This window comes from Brachyistius frenatus, unplaced genomic scaffold (assembly GCF_029030835.1).
Source record: "Brachyistius frenatus isolate BFR_SWC_R1_liver_20210118 unplaced genomic scaffold, ASM2903083v1 Contig_43, whole genome shotgun sequence".
NCBI classification, from domain to species: domain Eukaryota; kingdom Metazoa; phylum Chordata; class Actinopteri; family Embiotocidae; genus Brachyistius; species Brachyistius frenatus.
Genome location: NW_027210642.1, coordinates 1,985,065 through 2,002,583, shown reverse-complemented (window position 1 = coordinate 2,002,583; position 17,519 = coordinate 1,985,065). Strand labels below are relative to the sequence as shown.

Genomic DNA, 17,519 nt, shown 5'->3' with positions numbered 1-17,519 from the left:
CTTACACTCTTTAAACTAACAAAATAAACAATAGAAAAAGAAAAACCTATAAAAATAAATAATTCTGGCATGATGTGGTCATATTAAGGTTCTATTTCATTGTGAAGAATGTCACGTCAAACTTTGCCGCCGGGCATAAAAGCAGCCACACATAACGGACACGCTTCAAGTCACTTACTAAAATTGTTTTTGAGTTATAGCAGAACCTCATATTTATAACCCATAGTCTCAATGTATTTTTTTTTTTTTTCCCAATTATGTGCATCCTTTTCTGTTTCCCCTGGGCCGGCTGTGACGATAACCAGAGTGCATATTAAAATAATGTCACACTTACTACTTATCTTGTCCATTCTCGTGCTGACTTTCACAGAGGAGAAGCTGCTGGTCGATCGGGGCCCCGTCTTTACAGAGTGAGGAGGGAAGCAGGGGACGAAGGTGCAAGGACCAACAGGTACCAGTGACAGTGAATTAAAACTCCAGAATCCAAATGCGAGCCTCCATAATTTCTTCCAACAAATCTGGTTACGTCTTACTGTCCTGGAATTCTCACCATGAGGACCGTTACTGTAGAACTATTAAAAGTACGTCGCACATTGGACACAGCCCAACCTCCTGCTGAGTAATCTTAGGGGAGAGGAGGATGGGAGAAAAGGTGTGGGAAAGGGGGCGGCTCACACTTCGGTGCTGTGACAGAGTAAAATGGCTTGAGATAGGTGACGGTACACCATGTGGTTAATTGCTAGTTTGTGTAGTATGCTAAACAATTCCTTTTATTCTTCTGTCTGTGCCTTCTGTTACATTCCACAGCCAAAGGGACGAGCAGTGAGTCGTCTGCTGGAGAGCTTTGCGGCTGATGAGGGCTTTCAGATGGATGGCAGCAGCTTCTCAGAAGAAGACGAGGACGGAAGCCCCACATACAACGACAAGAGCCCCGAAGGTTGGGGATAAAACTTAGTATCCTGTAACATTGTTTAAAGCAGCAGGTTATTTTAGTGATGTTGAATTTTAAATTGTGATGTTTGCTCTTGGTTTTTGCAGCTCCTAACTGTGTCTTGACCAAAGAGCTCTTAACTGATGGACTGAAGGTGCTGATATCTAAGGAGGATGAGCTCCTATATGCTGCCAGGGTACACACTCTGGAGCTCCCAGACATGTAAGTGAACAGCCCGGATGTTTGTTCAGTACACACAAAGATAAGGAAATACTGTTTTGTCATGTAAATACAATATTCTGACCTATTAAGGAAGTTATTAAGGTTGAAATCGAAGTCAGCAGAACCAAATTATGAATTTCTTAATTTACTGAAATTTGCAGGGACTTCTTTACATATGTTGTTTTTCTTATGTGCTGAAATAAAGTAAACCTTGTGCAAAGTGGCATTTCTGTGCAGAAGCTCAGGCTAAAAGTGGTGATAAATCTAAATGATGAGTTATCCTAGGAGAGGCTAATGGATCCTTTCAAAAAAAATCAATCATGCAAACAAAGTCTATTGAAGTCGGCATCTTGATTACAAAAAGAAGGAATTTTGCACGAGGCAACTCGTGGTTATCACCAGTACTTTTTCTATCTATCTCTCTTCACGTCTTTTCTTCCTTATATAACACACCCCACATTATCCCATAGTCAGTTCTGAGTATCGATACTGCTCCTCTGGCTCTGGCAGCAAAAAGATGCTATAACAACAGCGGAGTGGGAGTAACATATGACATGGAAGCCAGGCAGGCATATTACAAGCGTCTGAAAATAGCCTCATCCTTTTCTCTCTCTCTCTCTCGCTCTCTCTCTCTCTAGCTTTAGCATCGTTATTGACGGTGAAAGAGGAAACCGCCCGAGAATCTATTCGTTGGAGCAGCTGCTACAGGAAGCTGTAAGTTCAAGCCCACTGCACTAAAACATTCTTTGTTACAAGAGAAGCCATTTCTTGTTTGGACACTAAACAGTTTTATGTCTCTTAAAAGTTCTTTGAACTGTCTTCCATTCTTTCTGTTGCTCTACTAATCCCTTAGCTTTCTTTCTTTCATCCTCTGTTGTAGTCACTCATTTGGGCCATCTACTGTGGACTGTTAAGTGATTAGGAACAAACAGGCAGGATATTTAGTAGTGATGCAAAAGTGTAGGACTATCAAGCTATTACAATACATGTACTTTATAATTACACTCTTCCTCGCTTTAGTTCATTTCTTTGCACCATACCTGGGCTGGGTTTTTTATCTGTTGACGTCACAGTGTTTTCTGCTGCAGGAGACATTTGTTGAGTGAGTGGATGCTGGTTAATTCGCACAAATAGCAACTGGGTCGCCCTAAAGCAAAGCCCTCATACCCACATGTTCTCCAAGTGTGGAAATAAGTTGTCATTATTGCCAAACAGGGGACAGGACATTGAGTTTGCACACACTGGAGTGTCCAAAGATGAGTAGAAAAGAGTAGAGCAGAGTTGAACTGGCTTCATTGAGCCTTGGATCAGCTACTTTTGCTGTCACTCTAATAGGGCGAAGGAGAAGCTGCCTAGAGGGCACAGTAACTGCAGAGGCCGCTTCTTAAATGGTTTTGTGTTAATATTTCACCTAAAATTATGGAATTTAAAGTAGTGATTTATTAATTATTTTGTGACACGGAATTTTTTTTACAACTCGTGATCCAATATGAGATGTAACTGATTTCCTGATGGTTATGGTGAAGTAGAGCATGTCAACATTTTCACCGAAAGTTATGATGACTGTGTTATTAATGTTTCCAGTTAAACAATCGCCCCAGGAAATGTTGCAATCGCAACATTTAATGCAAATTCCACCTATCTCCATTATATTGGCGAGTTCTTGCTATTTTGTAAACTTCCTGCGATTTCTCCTCAACAAACGTACTTAATAGAAGCTGTGCTTGAAGGTATTACAGCACAAAGTAAGCCTTTCCAAACAAAACTCACTTTATTAACAAACTATCAGCCAAACAATCGTAACTCCTCATTTACGGCTAGCAAGGCTCTTCAACCTCTCCTGTAATCATCAAAACAAATCACATACGAGGTGATCGGAAAATGGAAGAACCTGAAGTGAGGGGGTCTATGAGAAATACAGTATGTTCTTCTAATGTAGAATTGGGTTACCAATCGTTGCACTTCTATGCGTTATTTCTGTCATGAGTATGATTAGATATGACTCTTTCTTGATTAGGTAGTAGGTGAAGAAAATCAATTTTTTGTTGTTGTTGTTGACTTGCATTGTTGCCAATTACTAGAATTTGACCAAATAACAACAACAACAACAAAAAAGATCCTGCAATTTTGCAAATTGCATCACAATCTTTGAGAAAAGTTACTGAAAAATCTGGCATTTTTGATCGCAACAATCACAAACTTTCAGCAAAATCCTGGAGGGACTGATTAAAGCAGGAGAAAAGTTGTTGTGAAAATTGTGAGGAAACTTGAAAGCTTTTCACTTCGCGCGTGTTCAAATTTTGTTAAGATTAACAGGTCGCAGGTTCACATGGTTTCAATTACACTTGCTTTTTAAGTAGGTTTTTACAGTGGTATGTTCTATCTTGCTAGAAAAAAAACATTTCTTATTGCTTGTTATAAATGCAAATAACCAGAACTCCCGTTATTGTTTATATCTCCCCGTTTGTTTATCGTAGCATTCAGCTGTCCACAAAGATCAGTGTTCCTGTTGTTAAGCAGTAGAAGATCTTGCCCCCCACATGTGCATTAGTCCACTTTGTATATCGCCACTTATCTCCTCTTATCCATGTAAGCTTGCTCATATGATCAATGTAGTTTTTGCACAAAGCCTTCCCAGTGCCGTTTCTAACCCTCCCGGCAGTTCGACACCAAGCACTTCTGGCAACGTTGCTCTTATCCAAACACTCATCACACAGCAGCTGGTTCTAATTATGCCATACTTCCACTTTTGTGTCTTTAAATTAGTCCAAAAGCCATTTATTTGACTCTGACACCGATCCCCCGATTTTTCACCCGACCTCTCTTTCCCTCGCACACACACACACACTCACGCACGTGCACACACACACACACACACTCACACTCACATCCACACCTCATCAGTCAAAGGGTCCCTTGCCATGGCAACAGTAAATGAAAGCAACCTGAAAGAGCCCCCAGTGAGTGGCGGATGCTGGGGCTGCCTGCATTGTTGGAGGGAGGATCTGGCAACCTGCAATCACAAGCCCTCTATTCAGGCCCTCTTTAGTATTACTCAGCAAGTCAGGATTTACTGCATCATGGCTTCCGCTCTTTTCAGCCCTGACTGGCACATTGGCATGAGATAAGTGCCGCTTGGAAACGTGGCACAGTGGCTGCCCATGCACAATGCTCCATTGCTCTCACGCTGTTTGTATGCGTGTGTGAGTGTGTATGCATGCGTGTCTGTGTGCGACTTGTGTGCAACCTGTAATGAATCTTAATTATGTTTTGGTCTCGCTTCCAGGTCCTGGATGTACGTCCAGAGTCGGAGGCTGTGCTCAGTGAAGGTACCAGGGTGTGTGCTCACTGGAGCGAGCGCTCGCGCTGCTTATACCCAGGCTACGTCCGCAGAGGTGAGACAGCAACTATATTCAGCTGTATGCACATATAGTCAATTTTCAGCACACCTGAGGAAGTGCATTTTTTTTGTCTCTTGCAGGTGGTTCATCTGACGAGGGGAAGCAGGGAGGAGTGATGGTAGAGTTTGATGATGGAGACCGAGGGAAGATTTCTCTCCCAAACATCCGCCTCCTGCCTCCAGGATATCAGATTCACTGTGGGTGACTCCTCTCTCTGTAATTGGGAATTGGACCTTTTATGTTTCAGTGTATTGTCAGACTGGAACTAAAAGCTGATGATCTTCTATCCTTTTGTCCTTTAGGTGGGGAGTCATCTCCGGTCCTGCTCGTACCCAGTGGGACATCAGCCAAGACCTGTTCCAGTCTGGAGCAGGCCCCCATCAGTGACAGACTCAGCACTATCAATACTGTTACCAACACCCAAAGTCTGAATGTTATTAAAAGAAGACCAGGTAGGAATTAATCCCTTAAACCAGAATTTTTAACTCGCACATCCCTGAAACTGTAAAGTTGCACAAAGAAAAGAAAACACATCTTTTCCTGAGCAGTTTCCTGTCATGCATTATTTATATGCTTATTTTAACAAATCATTTAAGCTATATTGAGCTTAAAGTGAGTGAAACGTTTATATAAAAAAATGCCACGTTTTTTTTTTTTTTTGCTGCCCCGTTACATCAAATGGAAACATTTCAAATGTCTCATTTATTTTTTCATACCAAAACACTTTTGATTTAACCTGACATATGAGCTATCATCCAGTGGTTCTAGACTTGAATTCATTATACAATGTATCTGTACACTGCTTATCTCTGCAGTGCAAACACAATAGCGTAATTGATACTATTTTATTGAAGTCTGTAATGTTCAGTTTTTGTTCAAACTGTCAAAGAGGCCTTAAGTTACTCACTGCCAATTTTTGTGGTTGCATTTGATTATTGTTGGTGGGTTTTTTTTGGACGTACAATATACATTATATCGTGAGATGTTTTGTGTCGACGACATGCATATACATTTTCAGTTGAATCAACTCAGTTGACAGCGTTGACATAAACTGGGCAGCTATGAACAACTACAGGACTTATTGTAGGGATATTTTATGGCTGGTAATAGATCGGATGACCAGGAGGGATGATCTGCCTGTGATTGGTTATGTTGTGGAAGGGTTAGGGAAGAATTGGACCAACTATGAAACAACAAATCACAACCCTGCAGAGTTTGGAGTGTGCGTCCCTCTAGGTGATCCAATCTAGCACCAACCCTATGTTATTGGGCTGTCTTGCCCTGAACAGGTGTAGTGATTTAAACTGGTCAGTACACAGTTTGAACAAATGAGCCAGTCATGTTCCATCCTTTGTGATGTATTACTAAAACATATTCAATATGTTTTCTACTCTGTAGGGAGACCAAAGGGCTCTGGGAAAAAACAAAAGCAGCAGCAGGCTGAGAATGCCAATAAAAATCTTTCACCTTTCCTGGGTTGGTCTTCATTGGTTAACACCAGGAAGAGAACGTCTGACAATCTATTTCACTTCAATGGAGCCCCCAGGAAGGCCTTGAGAGGGAGGGAGGCTGATCTATTCTCATTGCCTCAAAACAAGCCACTGGCCTCCATCCCAACCAAAGGCCTTTTCAGCAGCAGCTCCTTCGAGGTGGACTCCTTTAGAAGCATTGCAAATGGCTACTCTTCCTTCTGTGCTCAGTCTACGGGGCCGGGTCCAGGTTTATCTCTTGGCTCCAGAAGTGGACTGTATGGTGAGAAACGTAGGCAAGATGAACTGGTAATGCCAAGGGGCAGGAAGTCCGGGCAAGAGTTCCTGGTGAAGTTGGATCATGAAGGAGTGACCTCACCCAAGACAAAGAACAGCAAGGCTATGCTTTCAAGAGGTGGATCTACCAATGTGAGTGGCATGCCCAGGACACAGGCATATTCTCACCCAGTCCTGCTGGTCAAAGACAACAAAAAGGGCGGTGCATCCAGGGTAGAACTTCTCCTAAAAGGGACTACACCCCAAAGAAAGTCCTCTCCTTCTCTGCATCTGGGGAAATACAGCGACTTGGGCTTCAGCTCTCACAGAGAGTGTCACAGCTCCTACTCAGATCTGGATGATGATGAAGAGGAAGAAGAGGAAGAGGAAGAGAGGAGGAGGAGGGCGGCACTGACTGCAGCTTCAGGGGGACTAAGGACGGCTGGCCGTTTCCTTTCTCGTCTCTCTGTCTCCTCTTCCTCTTCTGGTTCTTCGAGCTCCTCCTCTTCAGGCTCTCTCTCAAGTTCCAGCCTGTGTTCCTCTGACAACGATTCATCCTACTCGTCAGAGGATGAGGACAGTTCTACACTGATGCTGCAGAGTTGTCTGTCCTCCCATCGGGGGCTCCTGCAACCATCAGAACCCTCCACTTCTTCAAGGCCTCGCCAGCACTCCTTTGTGGCTAAAGCTGTGGCTGTTTCCAATGCTAAAGGAGGCCCGCCTAACCAGCTCTCCAACAGCAAGTCCTTGAAGAGGAAAGATTGCACCAGCTCCACTTCTAAACCAACTAAGGACTTTGTGAAAAAACCAAGGATGCTTTCAGTTGACACTTCATTTATTCCAAGGCCCAAGATGTCTGCATTCCTTGCAGGACGACAAATGTGGAGGTGGTCAGGAAACCCTACACAGGTGAGAATAGTTTATCCATCTTTCTACTGAACGCATCATGTTTTGTTTTACAAGTTCAGTTATCCTTTAATACCAAGTCACTTGAAGTCGAGAGTCATTGATAATAATCATTATCAAAGCAGAATGGTCAAAGTGTCTACTTTTCCACAGAGGCGAGGTCTAAAGGGAAAGGCCAGGAAGCTCTTTTATAAGGCCATTGTGCGAGGCAGAGACACCGTGAGAGTGGGAGATTGTGCTGTGTTCCTCTCAGCTGGACGCCCTAACCTCCCGTACGTAGGTCAAATTGAAAACTTCTGGGAATCTTGGACCTCCAGCATGGTAGTCAAAGTCAAGTGGTTCTACCATCCAGAGGAGACCAAGCTGGGCAAGAGGCACAGAGATGGCAAAGTAAGTGGTGATGGTGAAGGGCATATTTGCGGTACATGGAGCTTTTCAAATTGCAGTTTGATTTAACTAACCCTGTTTTTTCCCCTGTCCAGCACGCCCTGTATCAGTCGTGTCATGAGGACGAGAATGACGTCCAGACAATCTCTCATAAGTGCCAGGTGGTGAGCAGGGAGGAATACGAGTGTCTGACTCGCAATCAGAAGCCGAACAGTACCTCCCCAGACCTCTACTACCTGGCAGGAACGTATGACCCCACTACTGGTCAGTTGGTCACTGCTGAAGGGGTTTCCATCCTGTGCTGAACCTCCATGAGGAAACTACTGATGGACTTCTTTGGAGGAAGGATATAATTTCATGACTTCGCCCAATGAGACGGTTCAGCCTTGCAAAAGGACAAAATGTTCCTGTGGTGTGCCTCGAGGACCCATGGACAAAACCACAGCAGGGCTCTCTTGAGATTACACACTGGAATCTGTTGGTGTCTAACCTTTGTGGAAGTGAAGGGGATGGTCATAACCAGTTGATCCTTTCATGAAGAATAGCAGAAAGTCTGGGTCTTCCTGGGCATTACAACATTCAATAAGGGGCGTTTCAATCGTCTAACTAATCTTATTTTAAGAGATTCTATGTGATTGACAGCTTTCACAACTGTTTTTTTAAGACTCATTCTTCCAGCTCCTATAATATGTCACCAAAGGAGAGCTGAGATCGCATTGAACTGTGCAAAGTAATGAGGCTCAGTAGTCACCGTGGACCAATCTATTAAAAGGTAGCCTTACCTGAGGGAATGGAGACGAAAGTGAGGCATGGGGCGCTCCCAAGGCCTCTTCATTCCAGAGAAGTTGAAAACATGTAAAGGACGTAAAGTTGATGTCTGTAAATATTTTGAATTTTTCCCAATCAAGCCATACACTTCAGTACCTCTCACCTGTCTTAACTATTCAGGTGTACATTGTACAGTTCGATTATTGTATTGTTGTCTGTTGTCTATATGTACATAAAAGCTATTTTATATAGGAGTTTATTGTATATATGAGATGTATCTTTCCATGTTTGCAATTGATTTATTTTTATATGGGTGTAGAATACATCACCTTGTGTTTATCCTTTGCTTTGAGAAGTCAGGATTGGAGATGTTAGTGTTGCACTGCATATGCCCTGCTGAGACAGACCGAGATAGACAGAGCACAGACAAAGACAAAAGGATTTAGTCGATAACAGGACAGGACTCACTTTCTGAGAGAGAGGGGTCATCCTGTTAAAAAAAAAAATAGGTCAAGTGGCTTTTTAAAAAAAAAAAAAAAAGTGTTCTGTTACTTCACATTTTTGTTAGCCTATTTTAAAACACCTTTTTATTTATGTACCTCTCAGTTGGTCGTCATTGCAAGGCAGATCCCACTGGACTGCAATCACGGGTCAAAAATTATTTAAGATCAGTGATTTGAGTGAACCATTTTGACACAATATTTGTGTGCGATGAGTGTCCTGGCATCACTATTTATCATGCCCACACAAATCAATTTAGAACACGACTGGGTCTTTTAATGAAAATGTGTTAAATGTGCATTTCACTCATCAGTGCATAGTTTAGCACAGTATGGCCTATAAAATACCAAAGTGTCTTTGATATCTTAATTTCCTTTATTTAAATTTTCAAGCACCTGTACTGAACTCAAATCAGAAATCACTGGTAACTTATAGGATACCCGTCCTCCACTATGTGCATATATTGGCTTTGCATCGTGACAATGGTTTCTTGCACATGTACCTGCAGTTTTGTTTGGTACAAAAATGTGCACCAAAATGCCACCTGGGGGTGTGACTATTAAGTTCAGGGTACTGACAAAGTAAGACGCTGAGAACTGGCAATTTGTTGGAATTAATCTATTTTAGTTTCATTAGCCATCTGTGTCTATTTTGTACAGTATGCACACATACTCGATGCTAACTGTGAAGGACAATCAGATTCACAAAGCAATGGACTTAGAGTAGGTTCGCTCAATCTGAAAATTACTGAAGTTTATTTAATTTGTGCCAAGTACATTTTCTCTATTTTTGTCATGATATGCAATCCTGAGTATTTTTTGTTCACAAAGTTTTATTTTGTTCGCCAACATTTTATTTATTGTCAACATTGCTGTTTGTTCATGCCAAGAGCGCTTTATGAGAATGTGACATTGTTCTTCTTGGTGTGATGTCGCATTTGCATTTCTTAAATAAAATTGGTCTTGTAGAGGCCATCTAGTGAAATAAAATAAAGCAACACTGGATTCTTCTCATCCACAAAACCTCTGTGAATTGGTTCTATTATTCTCTATTATTATTTTGTCCTCTTTATCTGACTGTGCCTGCCATGTCCCATCAACAAATTTATGTTAAATGCAGTATTTGTTGCAAATATACAGTTCAATGTAGTTTGATCAAAAATACAACGCAGAAATGAATACTGCGAGCTGTGATATGAGGCCCTTGCATGCTGCACGCCGGGAAGCAGGCGGGTCGGGCATATTTCAAAAAATAATAATGTCATTCAAAATATGAAAAAAGGTCATACTATAGTGTGTCGCCTAAAATATGATTAAAAAAAAAAAGTCACGATAACATATCGTCTGAAATATTTAAAAAAGTCATACTATAGCATGTCGACCAAAATATTTTAAAAAAAAAGTCATACTATAGTGTGTCGTCCGAAATATCTAAAGAAAAGTCATACTACAGCCTTACGTTTTGGTTTTTTTGGACGAAAAAAAAGGTCATGCTTTATTAGCATAGTATGGCATTTTTTCATATTTTGGACGACATATTATAGTGACTTTTTCTTCATATTTTAGACGATTTTGTCGTTCAAAACGTCATGCTCTAGTATGACATTTTTTTCGTCCAAATAATCACTAAAATGTCATACTATGGTATGACTTTCTTTTTCGGCCAAAACAATTACAAATACTTAAGACGACAGCATGTCGTCTAAAATATGAAGAGAAAGTCATACCATAGTATGTTGTCCAAAACGTCATGCTATAGTATGACGTTTTTTTTCCGTCAAACTTTTTTTAAACACTTAAGACGTATGTCGTCTAAAATATTAAGAGAACACCATAGTATGTCGTTCAAAACGTCATGCTATATTATGACGTTTTTTATGATTTTTTTGGACGAAAAAAATGTCATACTATAGCATTACGTTTCGAACGAAATACTATGGTATGACTTCCTCTTCATATTTTAGACGACATATTGTAGTCTTCAGTATTTTTAATTTTTTTGGGCCGAAAAGAAACGTCATATTTTTTTGTGTTTTTTGGACTTTTTATTCATATTTTAGATGACATACTATAGCCGTACGTTTCTATGATTTTTGGGACCAAAAAAAGTCATACTATAGTATGATGTTTTCTTCATACTATTTTAAACAGTCATACTATAGCCTTACGATTTTTTTTAATTTTTTGGATGAAAAAAAAGTTAAGAAGTTTTCTTCATATTTTGGAGGACATCTTTTTCTTATTTTTGGGATGAATGTATACAGTGGTGTGAAAAAGTGTTCGTCCCCTTCCTGATTTCCAATTTTTTTGCATGTCTCTCACACTTAAATGTTTCAGATCATCAAACAAATTTAAATATTAGTCAAAGATAACACAAGTAAACACAAAATGCAGTTTTTAAATGAAGGTTTTTATTATTAAGGGAGAAAAAAAAAATCCAAACCCACATGGCCCTGTGTGAAAAAGTGTTTGCCCCCTCCTGTTAAAACATAACTTAACTGTGGTTTATCACACCTGAGTTCAATTTCTCTAGCCACACCCAGGCCTGATTACTGCCACACCTGTTCTCAATCAAGAAATCACTTAAATAGGACCTGAAGTGAAGTAGACCAAAAGATCCTCAAAAGCTAGACATCATGCAGAGATCCAAAGAAATTCAGGAACAAATGAGAAAGAAAGTAATTGAGATCTATCAGTCTGGAAAAGGTTATAAAGCCATTTCTAAAGCTTTGGGACTCCAGAGAACCACAGTGAGAGCCATTATCCACAAATGGAGAAAACATGGAACAGTGGTGAACCTTCCCAGGAGTGGCCAGCCGGCCAAAATTACCCCAAGAGCGCAGCGACGACTCATCCGAGAGGTCACAAGAGACCCCACGACAACATCCAAAGAACTGCAGGCCTCACTTGCCTCAGTTAAGGTCAGTGTTCATGACTCCACCATAAGAAAGAGACTGGGCAAAAATGACCCGCATGGCAGAGTTCCAAGACCAAAACCACCGCTGAGCAAAAAGAACATTAAGGCTCGTCTCATTTTTGCCAGAAAACATTTTGATGATCCCCAAAACTTTTGGGAAAATACTCCGTGGACTGACGAGACAAAAGTTGAACTTTTTGGAAGGTGTGTGTCCCGTTACATCTGGCGTAAAAGTAACACCGCATTTCAGAAAAAGAACATCATACCAACAGTAAAATATGGTGGTGGTAGTGTGATGGTCTGGGGCTGTTTTGCTGCTTCAGGACCTGGAAGACTTGCTGTGATAAATGGAACCATGAATTCTACTGTCTATCAAAGAAATCCTGAAGGAGAATGTCCGGCCGTCTGTTGGTGACCTCAAGCTGAAGCCAACTTGGGTTCTGCAGCAGGACAATGATGATGACACACCAGCAAGTCCACCTCTGAATGGCTGAAGAAAAACAAAATGAAGACTTTGGAGTGGCCTCGTCAAAGTCCTGACCTGAATCCTATTGAGATGCTGTGGCACGACCTTAAAAAGGCGGTTGGTGCTGGAAAACCCTCCAATGTGGCTGAATTACAACAACTCTGTAAAGATGAGTGGGCCAACATTCCTCCACAGCTGTAAAAGACTCATTGCAAGTTATCGCAAACGCTTGATTGCAGATGTTGCTGCTAAGGGTGGCCCAACCGGTTATTAGGTTTAGGGGGCAAAACACTTTTTCACACAGGGCCATGTGGGTTTGGATTTTTTTTTTTTTTTTTTCTCCCTTAATAATAAAAACCTTCATTTAAAAACTGCATTTTGTGTTTACTTGTTATCTTTGACTAATATTTAAATTTGTTTGATGATCTGAAACATTTAAGTGTGACAAACATGCAAAAAAATAAGAAATCAGGAAGGGGGCAAACACTTTTTCACACCACTGTACATGTCTCAAGCTAGAATTGAAACCATGACCTTCTCACTGGAAGGCAACAGCACTAACCACTATACCACCATGCCCATGCTATCATTGCAGTTTTTTGTTGTTGTTGTTGTTTTTCTCATGCTATGGTATGACGTCGTCTTCATATCCTGTCCTAAAAGTCATGAAAAAGTCATTTATATATTACGTCGTCCAAAATGTCATAAAACGTCATAATCAAGCATTTTGTCCAAAATGTGAATGTCAAACAATAGTATGTCATCCAAAATGAGAAAACAACGTCATACCATAGTATGTCGTCCCAAAATGTCATAAAAATGTCTTGGTATAGTATGTGATCCAAAAATGTTATAAAATTGTCAAAATTTCAAAAAACGTCAGTACAATACGTTGTCCAAAATGTCATGAAAATGTAACAATATGGTCCACAACATGGATGAACTTTGCATTTGATTTTGATTTGATTTGATACACTTTATTAATCCCCGAGGGGAAATTTCTTCACTACAACATTCTGTTTTCTTTTTACTTGGGAAACCTACAAACCTAAAGGATCAGTGATAAATATCACCGATAGATAGCAATGTTTCTGTTGTGGATGTTAGGCTACATACCCATAATCCCATATCGCTCTGTTCAAAGCCACCATACTCGACTCCAGTTTCCTACATGTTAAAATTACTGTATCTATTAATGGATTTCTGATGGCTTCGGGCAGAGCGATATTACAGCTGTTTTCTGATCCGACAGAGAGGTCTAACCCGCATATTCCACTGAAGACGTGTCCACCGCGTCGCGTGTGCGCCGTGACTTTGTTCTGTCCTCTGCGTGGCTTCATATTCCACCGGCGGCTTGTCAGATGCAGAGCGTTTTGTCTGCCCGTTTTATCTTACTTCCTGATTTGGTCATGTTTCCTTGATTTCTGTGCTTTCATTGTGGGTAAACGTTGTTCAACTTTTTTTTTTTTTTTTTTTTTTCCATCTGTTTTGTGGTCATTGTTGTCATTCCCTACTTTGTGCTGCAGCCTACAGACAAAGTTAATACAGCCTGCAGTGTTATAATCATTAAAAACATAAATCCTTCTATTTGTTGCGTAACTACCTATGAGGCCGTAGCAGGAGGAGAATGGGAAATCATACAGTTGGGTTTATTTATTAGGTTATTAGGAAATAAATAGAAAATAAACCGCAAATAACAACAGACAGAAGCATTGATTGTGTTCATAAAAGGACAATATAATGAACATATTTTCTACTTTGATTGGGGGGGATAGATTGGTATTTTCTCAGTATTGGGGGGGAGATGACCCCCACAAAGGCCGTGGTCACGCCCATGTTTGAAAGCAAAGGTTTTAATTCTGCGACCAACACTAACAAAACTATGAGCAAATTTGTTTGCAATGCAAATAATTATATTCTGTTTATATATTTTTACTCACAAACGTAATTTTTGATTACAGTGCGAGATATTTGCTTTCAAAACTGTTTTTTTTTTTTGCTTGCATAATAAAGACATAAAAAATACCTTCATACTAAAATAAATTGAATTTTGGCTTCCCAATGGGCACAAAATAAATCCACATCGACGAGATGTTTCCAAAACAAACCAAACCCAGTCTAAGTGCAGTTTTGTAAAAGGAAGACAAAAAAAAGAGAGGACGTGCAAAATGTTAGCAATGAACACAAGTGGAGTAACTAGTCGAGGCCGAGCACTTAAATTGCACGTCATCAGCTGATCAGTATCGTTTGACTAAAACAATTGCCAGAACAGCGAGTACACAAGTCAGTGAGGAGTCTTGATCACTTGCTTGCACTCGTTCTATTGATCATCTGTGCTGCCTTGGCTGCTCCCGGTTATACCGTTTACTCTGACTTATGTCACGTGACTGATTTCATCCTTAACCATCCCCCAGCCTCCACCTCTTCTAGCTTCCTATCACTATATGTGGTGCGGCTCTTGCCTTGTTGTGCATTATGCATATCACATATCTCATTTATATTTCTGTGCCTGGCTCTGTTCTTTATGCCCCATAGCGAGGTCTAATGTGATCCCCAAAGAATGTTGAGGCTACTTGGATTCTTTTTGCGAAACGCCATCAAGCACAAAGCCCCTTTTCTGCCAAATTCTTTTATTTGTTGCAATAAATCCTTTGATGTAAGTGTCTCTGGCTGAACTAAGTTTATGTGAGCTTTGTGTTCCTTAGTAAATAGAGACAGATCTGTCACAGCATCAAATAAAGCCAACTGGGTTTATCTGCCAAGCTCTGTAAATATAATGTTGAATGATTCAGAGATAGATGTGAATTTTTGTGATTCGTGATAAAGTGCGTTTGCCTATTTTTTTAAAAAAACGAATTGGTTCTTTTATGGTGTATCTATTGGAGGTGTTTTGGGTTAAAACTATCAATTTATCCCAAGTCCTCGAACAAGTCCATCCACATTCAGCGTGTTAATGTTTTTAAAATGTGTAAATGTGTAATTTCTTTATTTTATAAATGAGTCTATTATATAGGATGCATATATTTTTTTAGTAATAACATATAAATAAATATTTACAAAATGTTAAATTTTATTCAAATTAAATGTTTGTTTCTGATCAAAATGAAGGGATTTCTATATATTAATGTAATAAAGATTGATTGTAAGGGTTTGGATTCAAATCGATGGCTGCCACCACCTCTATTAATCTGGTCTGGCCAGGAGTCAGAGACAGGAGAATATTCACCACAGAGACAGATGTAAATTCACAGGAAAATAAACTTTATTGATCACAGTCATTTAAATTAAACCATTGCGCATTGAACACCCCAATAAGAGCTCCCTATAAGGTCAACACTTAATCAGCATGGGGCCCCTCTCGTGGCCAGGACAGTGAGTTAAAACTAGATTTAACCCCCACCCTAAATCACTGCATACGATCTAAGGCACACACCAGGGGGCGCACTTCACACCAATGAAACACAGCAATCAATCCGGACCACCACAACTACAGATGGGTCAAACCCTCTTAAACATTAAGGGGGGGGGGGGGGGTCTCTTTAACAACGTTGCCTCTATGGTGCCTTGTAGGCTGTCAATCTATTAAAATCAACTTTCTAAGAAAAATACAGTGCATATCAAACAACACTAAGAAGACAATATAAGAATATGAAAATAGAGGAATGAATATCCCGCCGGTCCAGCGACAAGACCCCCACGTGGGTCGCGAATCATAGTCTTTGTCGTGGAATCCGGAAGTGCTCACAGGGACCCCAGCAAACAACCTGCTGGTTATGTTGGCGTGATGTCGTGAGGTTGGTGTCAGGAAGCCAAGGCGGTAATAACTTTCAGGATGCAGGTCGGGGAAACAGCTAGTTCCCGGTTCCTCTCTATCTAAAGGAGGCGTCCAGCCTCCCCTCCTAGCTCTGGAACGTCTCCCCTGATTAATTGTCTTTGCTGCCGGCAACACTAAAAGTTGCGCACAGCAACCACCTCGGTGCCCTCAACGCGGTGAGCAGCAGGTAAGGCAGCCTAGCCCTCTATCACGCGCCGCCTGGCCATTTACTCCCACTTTTATTCTCCACATGATCCTCCCCGTCCCCACAGGTGAGAATCATCAGTCAATCAGTACTCAATGGTAGACGGGAAACCTTCGCGACAGTCGTCCACCGGAAGACAGAACCCTTCCCACCAGACCCTCCCTCTTTTATTGGAAGCGAATCTGTATTGTCTTAAGTTTCTTTAGCTAATATAATTGGACAACTGTCGACGTCGTCTTTCAGGTGCAACTCACATCCGCCATTACGTAATTACACGGCTGCTTCTTCTTTTCAATCTGACCAGCAGATTTAAGTGGAACATTCGGAAAATTCGGTTATTTCTGGGGTTTAGACGAGCACTTGGCTGAAACGAGTATCCGGTACGAATAATATACTTTTGACAAATACTGGTATCATCGACCAAATGTGTCAATATCTGTGTTGACAGACACTAGCTGTGTGCTCACTTTGGGTCAGCTACACACAGATCCCCATCTCCACGTCTACACAGGCTGCTGCAGTTTGAGGCTCACTGTCCGCGCTGTCAATAGAAAAGAAACTGGTGACTGAGATGACTGACTCTAACCAGTCATTGAGAAATTGACAGGCCAGAAGGAGAGAAGGGCAAAATGTGTATTCAAGTAGTGCTACTGGCAGGCAACATGATTGTGTTGTGTTGTTTCTGGATTTTTTTTTTTGGCTTAGCTGAAGTTTGCCCCCCCCCCCTCCCGCCCAACCACCCCCAAAAACAAACAAACAAACAAATATTTGTATCACCAGCCGCTACTGTTTATATCGCTTGAATGAGAGCTAGAGGTAAAGAAGGGTGCTCTCTAGTGGAACACAAAGCACGTTACAACATCCTAAACAAGTACTATACTAAATAAGCTCACAGACTGAAAGTTATTTTTTTTTTACTCAAATTTTGATTCACAAACAGCCCAGTATCAAGAATTTTTAGTAGAGCACAAAATGCCACCAGCAATATGTTCCTCCATTCAGTGCCTGGAGGAGCAGGTATATTCCACCATCCATAACCTAAAGCATCTGTCCATTTGCATGTGTGCTCATCAGCTTTGACAAAGCCAATTTCTGTAACCTGAATCAGTGCAATAACCACTGGCGAGGCCTGAAGGAGACACAATATGGGTCAGTGACCTTTCTCTGCAGGCCCAGGGGTCTTTTTGTCCTGCATGGAGCCCGAGCGTCGCTACCCCTCCCCCTAATGCCCAGGCGGGGGCTAATGGGCCCATCATT

General features: G+C 41.0%; 2 protein-coding genes across 15 annotated transcripts in view; one reads left to right on the top strand and one right to left on the bottom strand.

Moving 5' to 3' along the window:
• LOC138623397 (BAH and coiled-coil domain-containing protein 1) overlaps positions 1-9,883 on the top strand; it is a 64,283-nt gene extending 54,400 nt beyond the window's left edge. For all 12 annotated transcript variants that reach the window (XM_069702901.1, XM_069702912.1, XM_069702909.1 and 9 more), the window contains exons 20-29: positions 371-451; positions 808-937; positions 1,039-1,153; positions 1,792-1,867; positions 4,440-4,548; positions 4,635-4,751; positions 4,857-5,006; positions 5,953-7,208; positions 7,359-7,595; positions 7,688-9,883. In XM_069702901.1, the coding sequence (XP_069559002.1) occupies positions 371-451; positions 808-937; positions 1,039-1,153; positions 1,792-1,867; positions 4,440-4,548; positions 4,635-4,751; positions 4,857-5,006; positions 5,953-7,208; positions 7,359-7,595; positions 7,688-7,897 (2,481 nt within the window). In that variant the 3' untranslated portion in view covers positions 7,898-9,883. The remainder of the gene's footprint in view (positions 1-370; positions 452-807; positions 938-1,038; positions 1,154-1,791; positions 1,868-4,439; positions 4,549-4,634; positions 4,752-4,856; positions 5,007-5,952; positions 7,209-7,358; positions 7,596-7,687) is intronic.
• LOC138623400 (cytohesin-1) overlaps positions 1-17,519 on the bottom strand; it is a 149,695-nt gene that overhangs the window by 7,338 nt on the left and 124,838 nt on the right. The window lies entirely within an intron of this gene.